Source organism: Lepus europaeus, chromosome 20 (genome assembly GCF_033115175.1).
Source record: "Lepus europaeus isolate LE1 chromosome 20, mLepTim1.pri, whole genome shotgun sequence".
In the NCBI taxonomy this organism is placed as follows: domain Eukaryota; kingdom Metazoa; phylum Chordata; class Mammalia; order Lagomorpha; family Leporidae; genus Lepus; species Lepus europaeus.
Genome location: NC_084846.1, coordinates 41,699,420 through 41,718,496, shown reverse-complemented (window position 1 = coordinate 41,718,496; position 19,077 = coordinate 41,699,420). Strand labels below are relative to the sequence as shown.

General features: G+C 46.3%; 1 protein-coding gene across 2 annotated transcripts in view; it reads right to left on the bottom strand.

Annotated features, from left to right (window-relative positions):
* Positions 1 to 17,832, bottom strand: part of CDK13 (cyclin dependent kinase 13) — a 115,237-nt gene extending 97,405 nt beyond the window's left edge. For both annotated transcript variants that reach the window (XM_062179188.1, XM_062179189.1), the window contains exon 1: positions 16,520 to 17,832. In XM_062179188.1, the coding sequence (XP_062035172.1) occupies positions 16,520 to 17,733 (1,214 nt within the window). In that variant the 5' untranslated portion in view covers positions 17,734 to 17,832. The remainder of the gene's footprint in view (positions 1 to 16,519) is intronic.
* Between the last annotated feature and the right edge of the window lie 1,245 nt (positions 17,833 to 19,077).

Genomic DNA, 19,077 nt, shown 5'->3' with positions numbered 1-19,077 from the left:
CATACTTGGCATTATAAGAAATGTTCAAAGCCATTCCTGGAAGAAAATGATACAACATGGAAACATGAGCACTTAAGATAGTAAATATTCAAGAAAATATGTGACTTTTCATTTTTAAATTTCATGTATATATATATATATATATAAAATATATGAGGGAATTTCAAAAAGTTTTAGAAAAATGGAATTAAAGGAATTGAATTTTTGTGAAAAAATATTTTGAAATCCATACATAGTTTCTTCACAACATGAACTTTCCATGACATTTTTGAAGACCCCCTTCAAAACATGTCACATTTACATAGAAATAAAACATATGATAACAATAGTACAAAAGGTGAGTAAGGTAGGTGAGTGGGCATCTTGTCCATATCCCATATCAGAATGTCTCAGTTCCTTCCTTACCTAGCTCTGCTCCTGACTTCAACTTCCTACTAACGTGGAAGACTTAGCAGGAAGGCAGCAATGCTGGCTCAAGCAGTCGGGTCCCTGCCACTCACATGTAAGACCGGGACTGAGTCCCTGACTCCCAGCTTTGGTTCCAAAGCAGAGCCACTGTAGTCATTTGGGAAGCGAAACAGTGGATGGGAGCACTCTCACATGCGGGCTCATTATCTCTCTCTCTCAAATAAATAAATAGGGATAAGCAAATGTTAAGCAGACTTTCTCCTCTACACATTAAGAAGGATTAAAAGAGAACTGAAAGAGAAAAAACTTCCTCCTTCAAATGAAAAATGGAGGAACCAGTGTTGTGGCATAGCAGGTTAAGCCTCCACCTACAATGCCAGCATCCCATGTAGGTGGCCAGTTCAAGACCTGGCTGCTCCACTTCCGATCCAGCTCCCTGCTAATGTGCATAGGAAAGCAGCAGATGATGTCCCAAGTCCTTGGGTCCCTGCACCCACGTGGGAGACCCAGAAGAAGCCTTCCACCTGGCCCAGCGATGGCCATTGCGGCCATTTGGGGAGTGAACAAACAGATGGAAGATCTCTCTGTCTGTCCTCCTCTCTCTGTAACAATGCCTTTCAAATAAATATGGAAGTGCACTATTGTAATGTTACATTACACATGAAAAGAGAGTGGTAAATTAAAGATGTATAGTATAAAGCCAAGGAGAAAATCTTTGTGACTATGAATTAAGCAAAAAAAAATTTTGACACAAAAAACTGAATCATACAAAAACTGCTAAACTTAATTTCATAAAAATTTTAAAACTTTCACTCACAACATTAGTATTAAGGAAAATGAGCCACAGACTGAGATAACATTTGCAAAACATACATATCTGTACTCAGAATACGTACAAAAAGTATTATTATTCAATTCATAAAGGATAGACAAAACTTTTTGAAACATTTAAAAGCCATGAAGAGTTGGGGGTGGGGCTGTGGCACAACAGGTTAAACTTCCACCTGCAGCGCCAGCATCCCATACAGGCACCGATTCGAGTCCCGGCTTCTCCACTTCTGATCCAGCTCCCTGCTAATGTGCCTGGAAAAGCAGCGGAGCATTCTGTTGCAGTTGTTTGGGGAGTGAACCAGCAGATGGAAGACCTCTCTCTCTGTCTCTACCTCTCTCTAACTCTTTCAAATAAATAAAATAAATCTTTTAAAAAAAAAAAAAAAAAAAGCTGGGGCCTGTGCTGTGGCGCAGCAGGTTAAAGCCCTTGCCTGTAAGTACCGGCATCCCATACAGGCACCGATTCCAGTCCCGGCTGCTCCTCTTCCGATCCAGCTCTATGCTATGGCCTGGGGTAACAGCAGAGGATGGCCTGGGTCCTTGGGCCCCTGCACCCCCATGGAAGACCCAGAGGAAGCTCCTGGCTCCTGGCTTCGGATCGGTAAATTCCGGCTGTGTCGCCATCTGGAGCGTGAACCAGTGTATGGAAGACCTCTCTCTCTTTGTCTCTACATCTCTCTGTAACTCTTTCAATATTTAAAATAAATCTTTAAAAAAAAAGCCATGAAGAGCTACAAGCACATGAAAAGATGCTCAACATGATTACTTACTGGGGAACTGCAAAACAAAACTACACTAAGATATCACTAAGCATTCATTAGAATGGCTAAAATCAAAGACTGACAAAAAATGAAGTCTTAGGATATGAAGTGCCATACATTACTGAAACAAAAGTAAAATGGCTCAGCCATTTTAACTGGGAAACAGTTTGCCACTTTAGAAACTCACATACACCTACCATATAACACTGCAATCCCACTCCTAACTTACTCAAGAGAAACAAAAACAAAAGACCTTCAGAAACTTTAGCCAAAGACTAAAGATTTAAATTTAAATATAAGACCTGAAATTGTAAAACTCCTCAAATAAAACATAGAAGAAAAGCTCCATGACATTGGTCTGGGTGAAGATTTCTTAGTGATGGTACCACAGGCAACTAAAGCAACAGCAAATGAAATCACATCAAACTAAAAAGTTTCTGCATGCATAGGAAACAACAGAGTGAAGAACTAATCCACAGTCTGGGGGAAAACATTTGCGCGCCATACTCTGGTAAGGAGGTAATATCCGAAATACGTAAGAAACTCAAACAACTCAAGAGAAAACAAATGTTTAAGTGTGCAAAGGATCTAGACAGACTCTTCTCAGATGATATACAAATGGCCAACGCTCATCGCTAATGACCCGGGGAATGCAAATTAAAACCACAATAGATATACCACATACCTATTATCAAAAAAGAAGAAAGATAAATGTTGGTGAGAATGTGAAGAAAAGGAAACCCTTGTGCACTATTGATGCAGATGTAAATTATTACAATCATTATGGAAACCAGCATGGAGTTTCTTAAAAAATAAAATAAAATAAAAACAGAATCTCTATATGATCCAGCAATCCCACTCCTGGGAACATATCCAAAGGAAATGAAATCAATATTCCATATTCACTACAGCATTCTTCACAATACCTAAGATAGGGAAGCAACCTAACTGTCCATCATCAAATAGCAGATTTAAAAAATGAAATACTATTCAGCCTTTAAAAAGAAGTAAAATCTGTAAAATTACAACAACATAGATGAATCTGGAGGACATTACCCTAAGTGAAATAAGCCAGGCACAGAAAGACAAATACCATATGATCTCACCACTACCCAGAAGCCTAAAAAGCCAAGTTTAACTTTTGAGAACTTGAGAGACCTTGTTACAACATCAACAGAAGTAGAGAGTAGAATGGTGGTTACCAGGGACTGGGAAAAGAATGTGGATGGGGAAAAGGCAGATGTTTATCAGAAAGTATCAGAGCAGAAAAATAAGTTCTAGCGATATATTGCACAGAATGATTAACTATAATAAACAATAATGCACTATTTTGAAATTACTAAAAGAATAATTTTAAATGTTTCACCATAAAAAAGGGTAAGAATGTAAGGACACAAACTTCTAAATTATCATTGCTTTTTTTTTTGCCAATTTAAATAAACTTTTAAGGGCCAACACTGTGTTGTAGCAGGTAAAGTTGCCACCTGTGGCATTGGCATCCTATATGGAGTCATGGCTGCTCCACTTCCCATCAAGCTCCCTGCTAATGTGCTTGTGAAAGCAGCAGAGGATGGTCCAAGTACTTGGGCCCCTGCTCCTGGCTAAGGATCAGTCCATTTGAGGCCATTTGGGGAGTGAATTAGCGGATGGAAGATCTCTAACTCTACCTCTCAAATAAATAAATCTTTAAAGCTTAAATAAACATAAAAAATTTTTAAAGATTGTTACTTTTTTGAGAGGCAGAGAGAGAGAGAGAGAGACAGAAAGAGGTCTTCCATCCACTAGTTCACTTCTCAAATGGCTGCAATGGCCAGGCTTGGGCCAGTCTGAAGCCAGGAGCTTCTTCCAGGTCGCTCACGTGGGTACAGGGACCAAAGGACTTGGGCCATCTCCCACTGCCTTCCCAGGCCACAGGCAGAGAGCTGAATCAGAAGAGGAAGAGCTGGGACTCCATCCAGAGCCCACATGGGATGCCAGCAGTGCAAGCAGAGGCTTAACCTACAGTGCCACAGTGCCAGCCCTTAAAAAAAATTTTGGTTCTTGGGGCCAGCGCTGGGGTGCAGTGGGTTAAAGCCCTGGCCTGAAGCTCTGGCATCCCATATGGGTACTGAATCAAGACCCGGCTGCTCCACTTCCAATCCAGCTCTCTGCTATGGCCTGGAAAAGCAGTAGAAGATTGCCCAAGTCCTTGGACCCCTGCACCCACATGGGAGACCCGAAGAAGCTCCTGGCTCCTGGCTTCAGATCAGCGCAGCTCCAGCAGTTGCAGCCAACTAGGGAGTGAACCAGCGGATGGAAGACCCTCTCCCCCTCCCTCTCTTTGCCTCTCCTTCTCTCTCTGTGTAACTCTTTCAAGTTAATAAATAAATATTTTAAAAATTTTTTCTTGGTTCTGTGTGTATTTCATAGAATGACAGAATCAAATTGGTATTTTAAAATTAATGTAAATGCGGCCGGCACCCCAGCTCAATAGGCTAATCCTCCGCCTGCGGCGCCGGCACACCAGGTTCTAATCCCGGTTTCCCCTCTTCCTGTCCAGCTCTCTGCTGTGGCCTGGGAATGCAGTGGAGGATGGCCCAGGTCCTTGGGCCCTGCACCCACACAGGAGACCAGGAGAAGCACCTGGCTCCTGGCTTCGGATCAGCGCGATGCGCTGGCCACAACGCGCCAGCCGTGACAGCCATTGGAGGGTGAACTAACAGCAAAAGGAAGACCTTTCTCTCTGTCTCTCTCTCTCTCTCTCTCTCTCTCTCTCTCTCACTATCCACTCTGCCTGTCAAAAAGAAAAGAAAAGAAAAAAAAATAATGTAAATGCAAGAAAACAGGAAGAGCTCAAAGAGGAAAAGTCCAAAAGCAAGCAGATTCAAGGCAGCCCTAAAAAACTAGGGAGTTTCCAAACTACACAAGAGTGAACTAAAGATCCCTATAAAAGGTGTTACAAAAAATTCATTAGAACTGGAGAAGAAGAAATAAGTAGTACACACTGAGTAGCCCTTGTACAAACACTTGGGATCAGAAATGTTTTCGATTTTGGAGTTTTTTGGATTTTGGAATATTTGAAGGGTTTACCAGTTGAATACCCCTAATCCAAAAACATGAAACCTGAAATGCTCTAAAATTTGAAACTATCCAAGTGTCACACATTAGCACTCAAAAAGACTTGGATTTCGAAGCATTTCAGATTTCAGTTCTTCACAATCGGGATGCTCAACCTGTACTAAAGTTTTGATATGCGGTACTGGGAGAAATCACTGCCACTTAAACACACACATGCATGCACCCACATACAAATCAAAAATTACTTAAGGGGCAGCACTGTGGCATAGCGGGTAAGGCCGCTGACTGCAGTGCCAGCACCACATATGGGCGCCGGTTCGAGTCCTGGCTGCTCCACTTCCGATCCAGCTCTCTACTATGGCCTGGGAAAGCAGTGGAAGATGGCCCAAGTCATTGAGCCCCTGCACGCGCATGGGAGACCCAGAGGAGGATCCTGGCTCCTGGCTTCAGATCGGCACAGCTCCAGCCACTGCAGCCAACTGGGGAGTGAACCAGCAATGGAAGACCTCTCTCTCTCTCTCTCTCTCTCTCTCTCTCTCCCTTCCTCCTTCCCTCCCTCCCTCCCTCCCTCCCTCCTTCCGGCCTTTGTAGCCAATGTGGGCAGTGAACCAGCGGATAGAGGACCTCTCTCTCTCTCTCTCTCTCTCTGTCTAACTCTTTCAAGTAAATAAATAAATCTTTTAAAAAAATTACTTAAAAGATAAAATCAGGTTAAAAGACAAAAAGACAAACTCATGAAAAATACTTGGTAATGGAACAAAAATAGTTTCGCACACATAAAGAGCTCTCATAAATTAAGAAAAACAAGAAAAAGAAAAATGAATCAAGAAATTATAAGACCTAAAAAACAGGTGAAATATACACTGAATCTTACTAGCTATCAAGGAAATGCAAATAAAAACAATAATGGGGGACCAGAATTGTGGCAGAGCAGGTTAAGACACGGTTTGCAACTCCAGCATCCCAAATCGGAGTGCCAGTTCAAGTCCCCAGTCTTCTGCTTCCAATCTAGCTTCCTACTAATTCATTTGAGAAGGCAGAAGACAGCCCAGGTATTTGGGCCCCAGTCACCCAGGTAGGAAACCAGGATGGAGTTTCTGGCTCCTGGGTTTGCCCTGTCCCAGACTTGGCAGTTAAAGCCTCTTGGGGAGTGAACCAGCAGATGGACGATCTCTCTTTTTCTCTTTCTCTCACTCTGTTGCTCTGCCTTTCAAACAAAAAATAAATAAATCTTTAAAAAAACACACACACACACAATAATGCTATATTTGACAACTCCTATGAAATCCAACCTACATCAGATAATGGTATAAATGCATATAAAAATCAACTTGCTATATGTATAACACTATGTGCTATGTATATAAAATCCTATGTGCCCAGGCATATATCCACAAAGAAATATACAATATTCATTAAAATGTCAAGGGTGATTATTTCAGGTAGTTAGGTTTAGGAAAACGTTATTCTCACACTTCTTTATACTACTAGAAAATTTCTATCATGAGCCTCTCTATTTGAAAAAAGTTAAAAATAATGATGAGCAATATCAGAAAAAGATATGACTCTAAGAGGGGTGAAATCATTTATATATAAAATTAGAGAAACTGAGTTAACAGTCTCAATAAAATATCCCAGGCCGGTGCCATAGCTCACTTGGCTAATCCTCCGCCTGCGGCGCCGGCACACCAGGTTCTAGACTTAGTTGGGGCGGTGGATTCTTTCCTGGTTGCTCCTCTTCCAGTCCAGCTCTCTGCTGTGGCCCGGGAAGGCAGTGGAGGATGGCCGAAGTGTCAAAATTAAATAAATAAAAATAAAATATCCCAGTGAAAGTGCTCCTATGCAACTGAAAATGCAGAAACGGCAAAGTGGGGAGGAGCATACAGCCCATTTATCACTTTCAGTTCCTCTCACTGCTTTTTTCATTTAAATTTTATGTAAATTTCAATTTTTAACCTATATTTTATCCTCTAATTTACATTTATTTCAGTTTTAAAATATCTTAAGAATGCTAGATTTTCCCACAATTTAGATCTGCAGAAATACAAGGAACAAAATCACTGCAAACAAGTAAGATTTCTCATTCTACTTGGTATTTTGCTTCCAACACCCATTTCAAAGTTTATCCATCTCTACATAGGAAGCAAAGTGAACCTAAATCAAAATAGCATCACACCCCAACAAAAAAAGCATTATTCACAAAATAAGGGAAATGATTAGAAGTAACTTCAACGAATATTGAACATTCACTTTTAGCTGACTTTTCAGAAGTAGCTACAGTTTTTCAGAGTTGGGAAATAAAAGCTTGACACAGAGGCCGGCGCCGTGGCTTAACAGGCTAATCCTCCGCCTTGCAGCGCCGGCACACCAGGTTCTAGTCCCGCTTGGGGCGCCGGATTCTATCCTGGTTGCCCCTCTTCCAGGCCAGCTCTCTGCTATGGTCCGGGAAGGCAGTGGAGGATGGCCCAAGTCCTTGGGCCCTGCACCCGTATGGGAGACCAGGAGAAGCACCTGGCTCCTGGCTTCGGATCAGCACGATGCGCCAGCCGCAGAGGCCATTGGAGGGTGAACCAACCAACGGCGAAAAGGAAGACCTTTCTCTCTGTCTCTCTCTCTCACTAACCACTCTGCCTGTCAAAAAAAAAATAAATTAATTAAAAAAATAAAAAATAAAAAAGCTTGACAGATAGTTTGCTCAGAAAATTTCTACTGTAAAGATTAATTCAAAATCACCAAGAAAAACCAGATCATTTATCTTGATCAATTCAACAGACTACAAATATAATACTAGTCTAAATTTTATTCTATTCACACTAAAGTGACTCACAGCATTGTCTTCTCATTCTAGTAAAGTAGATCCTAGATAAGGGAGGTTCTTAAATTCCCTCTTTATAAGTCAAAATAATTACCTCTCCAATCATAGGATTGTATAAACCAAACTATTAAGTTTGTATTTAGAAATACTACTGCTATCTGCAAAATTGTTTTGCACTAAAATGTGGAGGAAAATGAATTTAAACTAATTAAACCACTAATAAATATGTATTGGAGTTTATCCTCTATGAGCTTATAATCTAGCAAGGAAAACACAGCCAGCCAACTAATCAGAATACTAAACAAAAACTTTTAAGGCCGGCGCCGTGGCTCAACAGGCTAATCCTCCGCCTTGCGGCGCCGGCACACTGGGTTCTAGTCCCGGTCGGGGCACCGATCCTGTCCCGGTTGCCCCTCTTCCAGGCCAGCTCTCTGCTGTGGCCAGGGAGTGCAGTGGAGGATGGCCCAAGTGCTTGGGCCCTGCACCCCATGGGAGACCAGGAGAAGCACCTGGCTCCTGCCATCAGAACAGCGCGGTGCGCAGGCCGCAGCGCGCTACCACGGCGGCCATTGGAGGGTGAACCAACGGCAAAAGGCAGACCTTTCTCTCTGTCTCTCTCTCTCACTGTCCACTCTGCCTGTCAAAAAAAAAAAAAAATTTAAACCTCTTTTAACCAAAGTTAAAAGGAAAGTATGGCAACAACACAGGAAAAGAAATCAACCTGTACTAGACTAAAGAAGAAAGGCTTAGGTTTCTAAGTGGTGGGATTTGAGCTGGGTTTTGAATACAAAACTGGAGGCAGAGAAGGAGAAAAACAGTGTTTTCCTCTGACCATTTCAAGGTAAAAGAACGGCAACTATGAGAATACAAAGAAGGAAAAGTGCCTCAGAAAACAGAGTCCTAATAGAATGGGACCAAATCATAAAAGGTATTAACTGATAATACATCACAAAGTCTAGATTTAAATCTATATAATGGAAATGAAATGATTTACCCAAGATTTCAAGAAAACTCTCTTGGTGCCAGTGCTGTGGCATAGCGGGCTAAGCTTCTGCCTGCTGTGCTGGCACACTACATGGGCTCCAATTCTAGTCCTGGCTGCTCCTCTTCTGGTCCAGTTCTCTGCTATAGCCTGGGAAAGTAGTGCACCCTCATGGGAGACCCAGAGGAAGCTCCTAGGTCCTGGCTTCAGATCGTCTCAGCTTCGGCTGTTTCGGCCATCTGGGGAGTGAACCAGTGGATAGAAGATCTTTCTGTCTCTCTCTCACTCTGTAACTCTCTCAAATAAATTAATTAAATAAATTTAAAAAAAAAAACAAAACTCTCTTGATAAAAAAAGGTAAGGGAGCTGGTGCTGTGGCATAGTGGGCTAAGCCATTAACTGCAGCATCGGCATATCATATGGGTGCCGATTCGTGTCCTGGCTGCTCCTCTTCAGATCTAGCTCTTTTGCTATGGTACCCGGGAAAGTAGTGGAAGATGGCTCAAGTGCACCCTTGTGGAAACCCGGAAGAAGCTCCTGGCTCCTGGCTTCAGATTGGCCTAGCTCTGGCTGTTGCGGCCATTTGGGGAGTGAACCAGAGGATGGAAGACCTTTCTCTTTCTCTCTGTCTCTGTCTCTGCCTCTCTCTGTAACTCTACCTCTCAAATAAATAAAATAAATCTTAAAAAAAAAAAAAAAAAAAAAGGAACTAGGAAGAAAAGAATGCTAATAACAGGAAGTCTAACCTACTAAAAGTGACAACCTGAGTGTGTTTGTCAGAAGTGGAGAAGAGAGAATAAATATTAGTGTTACAGAAAAGAAATGTGATGTCAGGTTGTCTGGTCAGTGAAGGAGCAAACCACAAGGCCATCTTCCAAGAATGAAAGAATGATGACAGCTTTGTAAACTGAAGTTCAACCTCAACATCCATTCTCTTCTAAGAGTCTCATTTTTTTCAGTATCCTATACTTATTAAGTACATACCAAATCAGTAGCATTTTTTTATATGAGTAGCAATTTATGAGTGATGGTAACTTTTAAAATTATTATTCAGGAATATCTTAATTTTATGTATTTTTGAACAATAGTTTTCAGGACAAATAATCCATAACAGAGGTATTTCATAAAATAGGCAAGTGAGTATACAATTAATTTAACTTATTTATATCCAGGGTCCAGCCATATTCAGATTCTCAAGGTCTTGATATTATTTTATGTAGGTTTCTGCTGCTTCTTGGTGGAGTAAAATTTCCACACATTTGGTGAAAAGGACCAACTATATAAAATAATTTATTGTACTGATTGTAATTAATCTGACTTTAATAGCTTCAGATTAAGACAGTCCACTGGGACAGGTGCTACAGCATAGACAGTTTGGCCGGCGCCGCAGCTCAATAGGCTAATCCTCCGCCTTGCGGCACCAGCACACCGGGTTCTAGTCCCGGTTGGGGCGCCGGATTCTATCCCGGTTGCCCCTCTTCCAGGCCAGCTCTCTGCTGTGGCCAGGGAGTGCAGAGGAGGATGGCCCAAGTGCTTGGGCCCTGCACCCCATAGGAGACCAGGATAAGCACCGATAAGCACCTGGCTCCTGCCTTCGGATCAGAGTGGTGCGCGGTCGCGGTCGCAGCGCGCCGGCCGCGGCGGCCATTGGAGGGTGAACCAACGGCAAAAGGAAGACCTTTCTCTCTCTCACTCTCTCTCCACTCTGCCTGTCAAAAATTTAAAAAAATAAATAAATAAATAAAAAGCATAGGCGATGGTTCGAGTCCCAGCTGCTCATTTCAAATACAACTCCCTGCTAATGGCCTGGGAAAGCAGTGGAAGATTGCTCAAGTGCTTGGGCCCCTGCACCCATGTGGGAGACCTGAAAGAAGAAGCTCCTGGACCCTGGCTCTGGATCAGCCCAGCTTCATCCATTATGGCCATTTGAAGAACCAGTGGATGGAACACCTCTCTGTCTCTCCCTCTCTGTCTGTAACTCTGCCTCTCAAATAAATAAATTAATTAAGGGGCCGGCGCCATAGTTCACTTGGTAAATCTTCCACCTGTGGTGCCAGCATCCCATATGGGCGCCCGGTTCTAGTCCCGGTTGCTCTTTTTCCAGTCCAGCTCTCTGCTGTGGCCCGGGAGGGCAGTGGAGGATAGCCCAGGTGCTTGGACCCCTGCACCCGCATGGGAGACCAGGAAGAAGCACCTGGCTCCTGGCTTCAGATCGGCGCAGCACTGGCTGTAGCGGTCATTTAGGGAGTGAACCAACGGAAAGACGACCTCTCTCTCTCACTCTCTCTCTCTCACTGTCTATAACTCTACCTGTCAAATAAATTAAAAAAAAAAAAAAAAGAGACATCCCACCACAAAACAACCTTCAACAACTAAGTACAATTAATGTCTTCAAGCAATGTTTTCCACCTTTGTACAGTAGAAAAAACATCCACAGGATTTAAACCTCCTCATTGCCTATAAAAACTAATCAAAGACAAATGATTCAAAGAATCTTTAGAAGAATTCATTTTTTAAAATCCTCAGAAAACTTAAAAATTATCAAGGAACAGAAATTAACACATATGTACCCAAACAGGGTATAAATTTTAGCAAAACAGGTCAAATGTAAATACATGATGATATGGCCAGCAGCCCTGAATGCCTGTTGTGGTTCAATATAGCACACCATTAAGAACATGTACTTTATACTAATCAGCCTAGGGTTTGAATCCAAGCTAACCTTAGGAAAAAAAAAAAAAATCACTTCACTTTTTAGAGCTTCCAGTTCCCAGTTCATCACTGGGAATGTTTCCAACTATCACATAGGTTTGCCAATAAATGTAAAGTATTTATCAACGCCTCGCACAGAGTAAAACACAACAGTCACAACCATACCTCCCTTTCTTAACCAGCCCCTATTTTTCAATAAATCTACCATTCATTACAGGACCAATCAGGAAGAGTTATATGACCTTTCACATCCCAATATTCAAGTAGTAAACAAAAATACAGTAAACACATTACACAGGAGAGAAAGTACTAGGAAGAGGCTAGTGAACAGAAAAGAAATGGATGAGCTGAGAACTAAAGATTCAAATGAAGGTAAACAGCAAGTTGTTAAGAAGTCACTTGAAAGCAGAGGATTTAGTCCAGGATGCAACAACAAAAAAATTCCTCACACCAGAGTTTCAATACTACTTTGAATACGCATACATTTCCTTAAAAATGATAGTTAATTAACATATAATTCTATATTAAGTTACAAAAAGATCACGCTGCTATTTCTTACAGCATTATCACATTATTATTAAGAGTCTACTTCTGGGGGCTGAGCTGTGGCATAGCAAGTAAAAGCCACTGCCTGTAGTGCATATGGGTGCTGGTTCCAGCCGTTCCAGCCATTTAGGGAGTTAATCAGCGAATGGAAGACCTCTCTCTCTCTCTCTCTCTCTCTCTGCCAGTGCCTATCTGTAAGTCTGACTTTCAAGTAAACAAATAAAATCTTTAAAAAAAAAAAAAAAAAAAAAGAGGGCTGGCGCTGTGGCGCAGCAGATTAAAGCCCTTGCCTGAAGGGCTGGCATCCCATATGGGCACCGGTTCTAATCCCGGCTGTTCCACTTCCGACCCAGCTCTCTGCTATGGCCTGGGAAAGCAGCAGAAGGTGGCCCAACTCCTTGGGCCCCTGCACCCATGTGGGAGACCTGGAAGAAGCTCCTGGCTCCTGGCTTCGGATCAGTGCAGCTCCCGCCACTGCAGCCATCTGGAGAGTGAACCAGTGGATGGAAGACCTCTCTCTGTGTCTCTACCTCTCTCTCTGTCTTTCAAATAACTAAAACAAATCTTAAAAAAAAAAAAAATAGTCTACTTCTGTCAGACAAAGAGCTAGGCACTAGAAAGACAAAGATGGGCAAACAGGTCAGTTCCCTTCATGGAGCTCACCACATTCCAGCAGTCTACTCATTAAAGAATAGACCACCAACCATTAAATACTTAATTATGAAAGTAAATAAAGCTTTTTGCATTAAGCTGAACAGGAGAGGTCAATTAATTGTTCCCAAAGAGTAATAACATATTTGCTATATTTAAAAACCTTAAATTTTTCAATCAACTATTTTAGTTGTTAATTCGGGGTCCCACATTTTAAGTAGGACATCTGACAAACTAGATAGAATGTGAAAAACCTGAAAACCACTCCTTGGCAAAAATTAGTTTTTTGTCCTAAAGAAGACTCAGAAGACATGATAATCATCTTTAAACTTTAAGGAGGTAGCACCTAAGTTTGTTCTGTACCATTCTAAAAGGTTAAGCTTGGAGCAATGGATAAAAGCTAAATGGAGAAGGATTTCTGTTTCAATATAAGTTTGATGCATTCTAGCAATGTCAGCTCTCTCTCAATAACTCAATCACCTTATATATCTGGAAGACTGTATACAAAAGACCAATTTTCACTCACCTTTGAAATAATTTCAAAATATTTGTTTATTACAGTTTAGGAAATTCAGTCTCCAAGCACCCTGCAAATCAAGACTAGACTTCAATTCCCAAATTTAAAGATTTATTTATTTTGAAACTCAGAGTTACAGAGAGAGAGGCAGAGAGAGAAGTCTTCCATCTGCTGGTTCACTCCCCAACTGGCTCTAACAGCCGGAGCTGTGCTAATCCAAAGCCAGGAGCTAGGAGCTTCTTCCAGGTCTCCCACATGGGTGCAGGGGCCCAAAGACTTGAGCCATCTTCTACTGCTTTCCCAGGCCATAGCAGAGAGCTGGACTGGAAGTGGAGCAACCAGGACTTGAGCCAGCGCCCATATAGGATGCCCACACTACAGGTGGTGGCTTTACCCGTTATGCCACAGCACCAGCCCAATTCCCAAATTTAATAATGTGCTTCCCACTACAGATGTATATTCAAGCAAATACCAATGGCCCTCTATCAGGAATGCTAAGAATTCTAAAGCATCTTCCAAATTCAATTGTTTGGCATATGAGTGGCCAATAGAAACACCATGAGAAAATTCAAGAACTTATTTTTTTTAAAGATTTGTTTTATTTATTTGAAAGGTGTAGTTATAGAGAGAAAGGGAGCGACAGAGGGATCTTCTACCCACTGGTTCACTCCTCCAAATGGCAGCACTGGATAGGGCTGGGCAGGGCCAAAGCTAAGAGCTTCTTCTGGGTCTCCCACATGGGTACAAGGACCCAAGCACTTAGGCCATCTTCCACTGCTTTCCCAGGTGCATTAACAGGTAGCTGGATCAGAAGTGGAGCAGCCAGGACTTGAACTGGCATCCATTTGGGATGCCGGCACTGCAGACAGTGACTTTACCAGCTCTGCCACAACATGTGCCCCACAACTGATCCTTTACAATAAAAGCTCTATCAGGTGGCCATTGCTACAGTATATGGGGTAAAGCCACTGCCTACAGTACCGGTATACCATATGGGCACTGGTTCGAGTCCCAGCTGCTTCACTTCAGATTTAGCCCTCTGCTATGGCCTGGGAAAGCAGCAGAAGATAGCCCAGATGCTTGAACCCCTGCACCTGTGTGGACCCAGAAGAAGCTCCTGGCTCCTAGCTTTGGATCAGCACAGCTTTGGCCATTGCAGCCATCTGGGGAGTGAATGACTGGATGGAAGACCTCTCTCTCTCTCTCTCTGCCTCTTTGTAACTCTGCCTAGGACTAGTACCCGGCGCCCCAACCAGGACTAAAACCCAGGGTGCCAGCGCTGCAGGCGGAGGATTAGCCAAGTGAGCCATGGTGCCAGCCCACACACATATATTTTCAAGTAAAGATGGGTATTGTGGCATAGGTTAAGCTGTTACTCAGAATGTCTGCATTCAAATATCAAAATGCCTGGTTCAAGTTCCAGAGACTTTCCTTCCTATCCAGCTTCCTGCTAATGCAACCTGGGAGGCGGCAAGTGCTTAGGCCCCCGCCACCTATGGAGTTCCACACTGCTTGCTTCAGCCTGGCCCAGGTCTAGCTGCTGTAGGCAGCTGGGTCTAGAAACAGTGGATGGAAGATATTTCTCAGTCTGTCTCCCTCTTTCTGTTGCTCTGCCCTTCAGCATATGAAAATAAACACTAAATAAAATATATACCATGATTACATAATTAAGGGCCTTGTTCAAATATCCAGCAACTAAAAAGCTTAATAAACATAAAATTCATATTTAAAACTGCATCACACTTAAAATTACCACGTATGAAAACTTAACCAAATCAGTTTGCAGAAGAAATTCAACCACACACGCGCAAAATAAAAATTCAGCAAAGCTAAAAAGATATAAATAAAATTAAAATATAACTCTTACAAAATTTAAAGGATAAATTTAGGAGCAAATTGTCATTGGAGGAATTCTTTGAGTCATAAACTGGCACTTTAAATGTGTTGGGACACTGTAAGAATGAAGAAATGTATAGAGCTCTTTTGGTTTAAAGACAAGCCCTCAAATCTACTCATATATTTCAAACAAGCACTAAGGAAAATATGCTAATATTACAGATACCTATATTTTATTGAGATTCAACAAAATCGACACTCCAAAGTTCTAAGTATCCATTTAGTATTACTGAAAACTAAAACCAATGGTACGAACAGCAAGTGATCCAAATGTCACTTTTTTTAATACCATAAACTGTAAGACCTAGAATTTCCAGACACCTGAAGGAATGTAAAGACCCACAAAATTCTCAAAAGTAGTATCAAATTCACTTTGTTTAATAACTATATACCCATGCACCCATGTGTTTTGGAGAATACTATTATATAACAAAGAAGGTATAATAGCTACACGTTAAGTTCTACTCCAATTTCACAAGAACAAATCTATTAAAGATTTTTGAACAAAGATCCTGATATTTAAAGATCTAGTTAACTTCAAGTTAAGAAATTACATTTGCAGCAGTGTAAAAACACACTAAGCCATTCAGTGGGTTATACCAACTAGATTTAGAATATGTCATTAACAACTGGGTGTGATCACAAACCGAAAAAAAAAAAAAACCCAGAACTTTTCTTTTTTTTTTACTTTTCAAGATCAGGTAAAAAGCTATCTCATATAAGAATATCATAAACTATGTTATCTTTCATTATTTTCCGAATTCAGAAAGGTCAACTCCCACAGAAGTTTATTCCACATATTAAAAGAAACAGCTTTACAGAAAGGCTGCTTTTCCCATCCCTGGATAAACCAGATGCAAGAACTGCAACCCACAACGAATTCGGACATCAGCACCTGATTCTGATTCCCCATTACGCTCTCAGTCCCTAAACTGCAGTTTCCAGTCTCCCACAATGACACCTCTTCACAGAGCTTTGAAAACTAAGACAAGCTAGGCCACCTCTAGGTTTACCCAAGTTTAATCGCGCCGGAAGAGCAAAGACCAGCTGAAAAAAAAACCCGTTAATACATTCACGCAACAAGTCAGAAACTTTGAACTCTTCCTTAGAAACCTTCCCCGCCGGGGCTAGGAGAAAAGAAAGCCCAGCTGCTTTGTCCCAGAGCCCCTGAAAGGTGTCAGGGGCGCGCGAAAACGCCTCTCCCTGGGGAAGGCCGGTCCGGGGCAGTGTGCGCTGCCCCAGGCAGCGGACCCGGCGGCTTGCAGGAGTCCACTCACCACCCCGCCGGCCTCCCAGGCATCCCGCCAGCGCAGCTAGGCACCGGGACAGGGGGCGGGACTCACCTGAGCACGGGACTGTAGGGACTTCGGGAGCGCCGCCAGCTGCTGCTGCTGTAGGGGCTGGGGGACACGTCGCCGCCCCGCTCGTAGGAGCTGTGGCGGCTGTAGCTGGGGGAGCGACGACGGCTGTAGGGGCTGGGGGAGCGCTGCAGCCGCCGCGAGTAGGGGCTGCTGCCACCTCCCGCCGGGCTGGGGGACTTGCGGCTCCTCAGGCTCTGCGAGGCCCTGTGGGACACCGGGCTGTCGTCCCGTCCTCCCAGAGGGCTCAGGGACCGCTGCCGCCGCCTGTAGGCCTTGGGCTCGGTCTTGTCCTCCCGGTAGGCCTTGGGCGGCTCCTTGTAGGCAGAAGGCGGCTCCTTGGACGACTTAGTCCGGCTCCGGTGGGCCTTCAAATCTCGGTCCTTGCGGCTGCTGCTGCTGCTGGACGTGGCCGAGGCGCTTTTCCGGCGGCCGCCGCTGCTGCTGCTGCTGCCGCTCTTGGCGGCCTCGGCCCGCTCCTCGCCGCTGTGGCTGTGGCGGCTGCGGGACTTGGAGGCCTCGCTGCCGCCGCGCTGCCCAACCCGCCGCCGGTGCTCGCGGTGGCGCTCCTTGCTGCGGCCGCTGCTGGTGCGGCGGTCCCGGCGGGGCCTGCGCTCCGACCCCTCCCCGCGCCGCTGGGTGCCGGAGGAGGAGGCCGGACTCCCGCCGCTGCCCCCCGTTCCCCCGGCAGCCGTCGCTGCCGTTGCCGCGCTGGCCCCCCCCAGCAGCAGCCCCTGCTCGGACTGGGAGCTCACATCCTCGTATTCCACCAGCGGGGTCACACCCCCGCCGCTACTAGCACCGCCACCGCCGTCCTGCTGCGGCTGGGGCAGCGAGAAGACCCGACGCTTCTCCGCCTCCTGCCCGGCGCGGGGCCCGCGGCGCCGCTTCTGCCGCCCTCCTGCGCGCCTCTTGCCTCTCGCCAGCCGCTTGACCTCCAGAGGGGGGCCCGGGCTGAAGCAAGAGGAGGAGGCCGCGGCGGCGGCGGCTGCGGCGGCGGCCGTGCCGGGAGCAGCCAGGAAGAGCAGAGGCGGCGGGGGCGGCGGCGGTTGCAGGAGCTGCGGCTGCAGGAGCGGCAACAGCAGCGGCGGCTGCTGAGGGGACAGGAATCGCCTCCGCTTGCGGCGTTCCTCCAACTTCTTCTCCGCCCAGCTCAGGCCCCCGCCTCCCCCCAGCGCCGTGTCGGAGCTGCTCGGCATCGCCTAGAGCCCGCCGCAGAGCGCGGCGCGGGTGCGGCCTCCTCCCGGGTCAGATCCTAGCCATCTTCCCCGCCGGAAACGGGAGCGGCGGCGGCGGCGGCGGAGGGACACCGAGCACCAGGGCCGGCCGGGAAACGCGCCACGATAATCCGGATCGGGACTCGGGTCCCTGGATTCCAGGTCACGGTGGGGTACGCAGCGGCCTCCGGGCCTGGGAGAAGCAGGAATCCGGGCGGCGGAGCTCCCGATCGCGCTCCTCGTCCTGTTCTCGGCAGCAGAAACACCAGACGAGCTGGGCGCTGACCTGCGGGGGAGTCCGGAGTCCTCCAAGTGCCCCCGCGGGTGGGGGTGCGGCCTCGGCCGCGCTCTCGGCTCCGGCAGCGCAACGCGGAAGTACCACCTTCTTCTCCGCTTCACTCCATCGCGCCCTGACGTCGGGTGCGAGTTCAGGGGAGGGGAGTGGGCGAGACAACAACACGCCTCCGCCGCCTGCTCCTCCGCGTCGACGTCGTCCTCCCGGGGTGGCGGCGCCACAGCGAGGGCGCCTCGGAAGTGGCCTGGGCCTGACAACAACTCCCGGCCTAGGGCCTCGCGCACTCTGCGGCCCGCGGGCACGGGCGGCGGGGCGAGGCGAGGCGACGCGGGGGCCACCGGGCTGCGGCTCCCCGCCGGGGCAGCGAGTGTGCGGGGCTGGGCGGGGGGCTGTTTCCGGGGAGATGGGGGCGGGGGCGTTTCTGAGTCTGTGGCGGTGGCTACGAGCCCTGACTTTCTTCTCCCTGCGCCGCCGCGAATAGAGGTGGCGGAGCTGCCCCGTCCCTCCGCTCCCCCCCCCCCTCCACGAGGAGGCTCCTGGTGTGCGCGGCCGGCCCCGGCTCGCTCCTCCCCTTCCCTCCCCGCTCCTCGTCAGGAGGAGGGAGGGCGGCAGGACTCGCTGGTTGGGCCCTAACCTCCACAACCCCTCCTTCTCGCCTCGCTCGCTCGGCTTTTCCCCTCGGCCGGGACGGAAGGCCGGGAGCGCGCACGCACGTCACGCTCCGAGAGAGCCGAAGGTAAGTGGTGGCGGGGGGCAAAGGAGGCGGGAACAAAGTTGCCGCGCACCGGCGTGCTCGCTCCCGTCAGGGACCGGCCGTCCGCACCGGACGTGGCGTAGTGTAGTGATCGCTTCGCTTCCGGTGAGGGTGGGACTCTGTGTGAAGAAGGGTTAAAGAAAGGAGAGGCTTCGTGCGCCGCCCACTGCTGTCGCCTGCGACTGTCCGGGTGGTGGCACGCTTGTCGTGCCTGTTGCTTGCGTCTAGCGCGCGGTGCTGGCTGCGCCTCTCCGCAGACGCGCACTGCCGGCCTGTT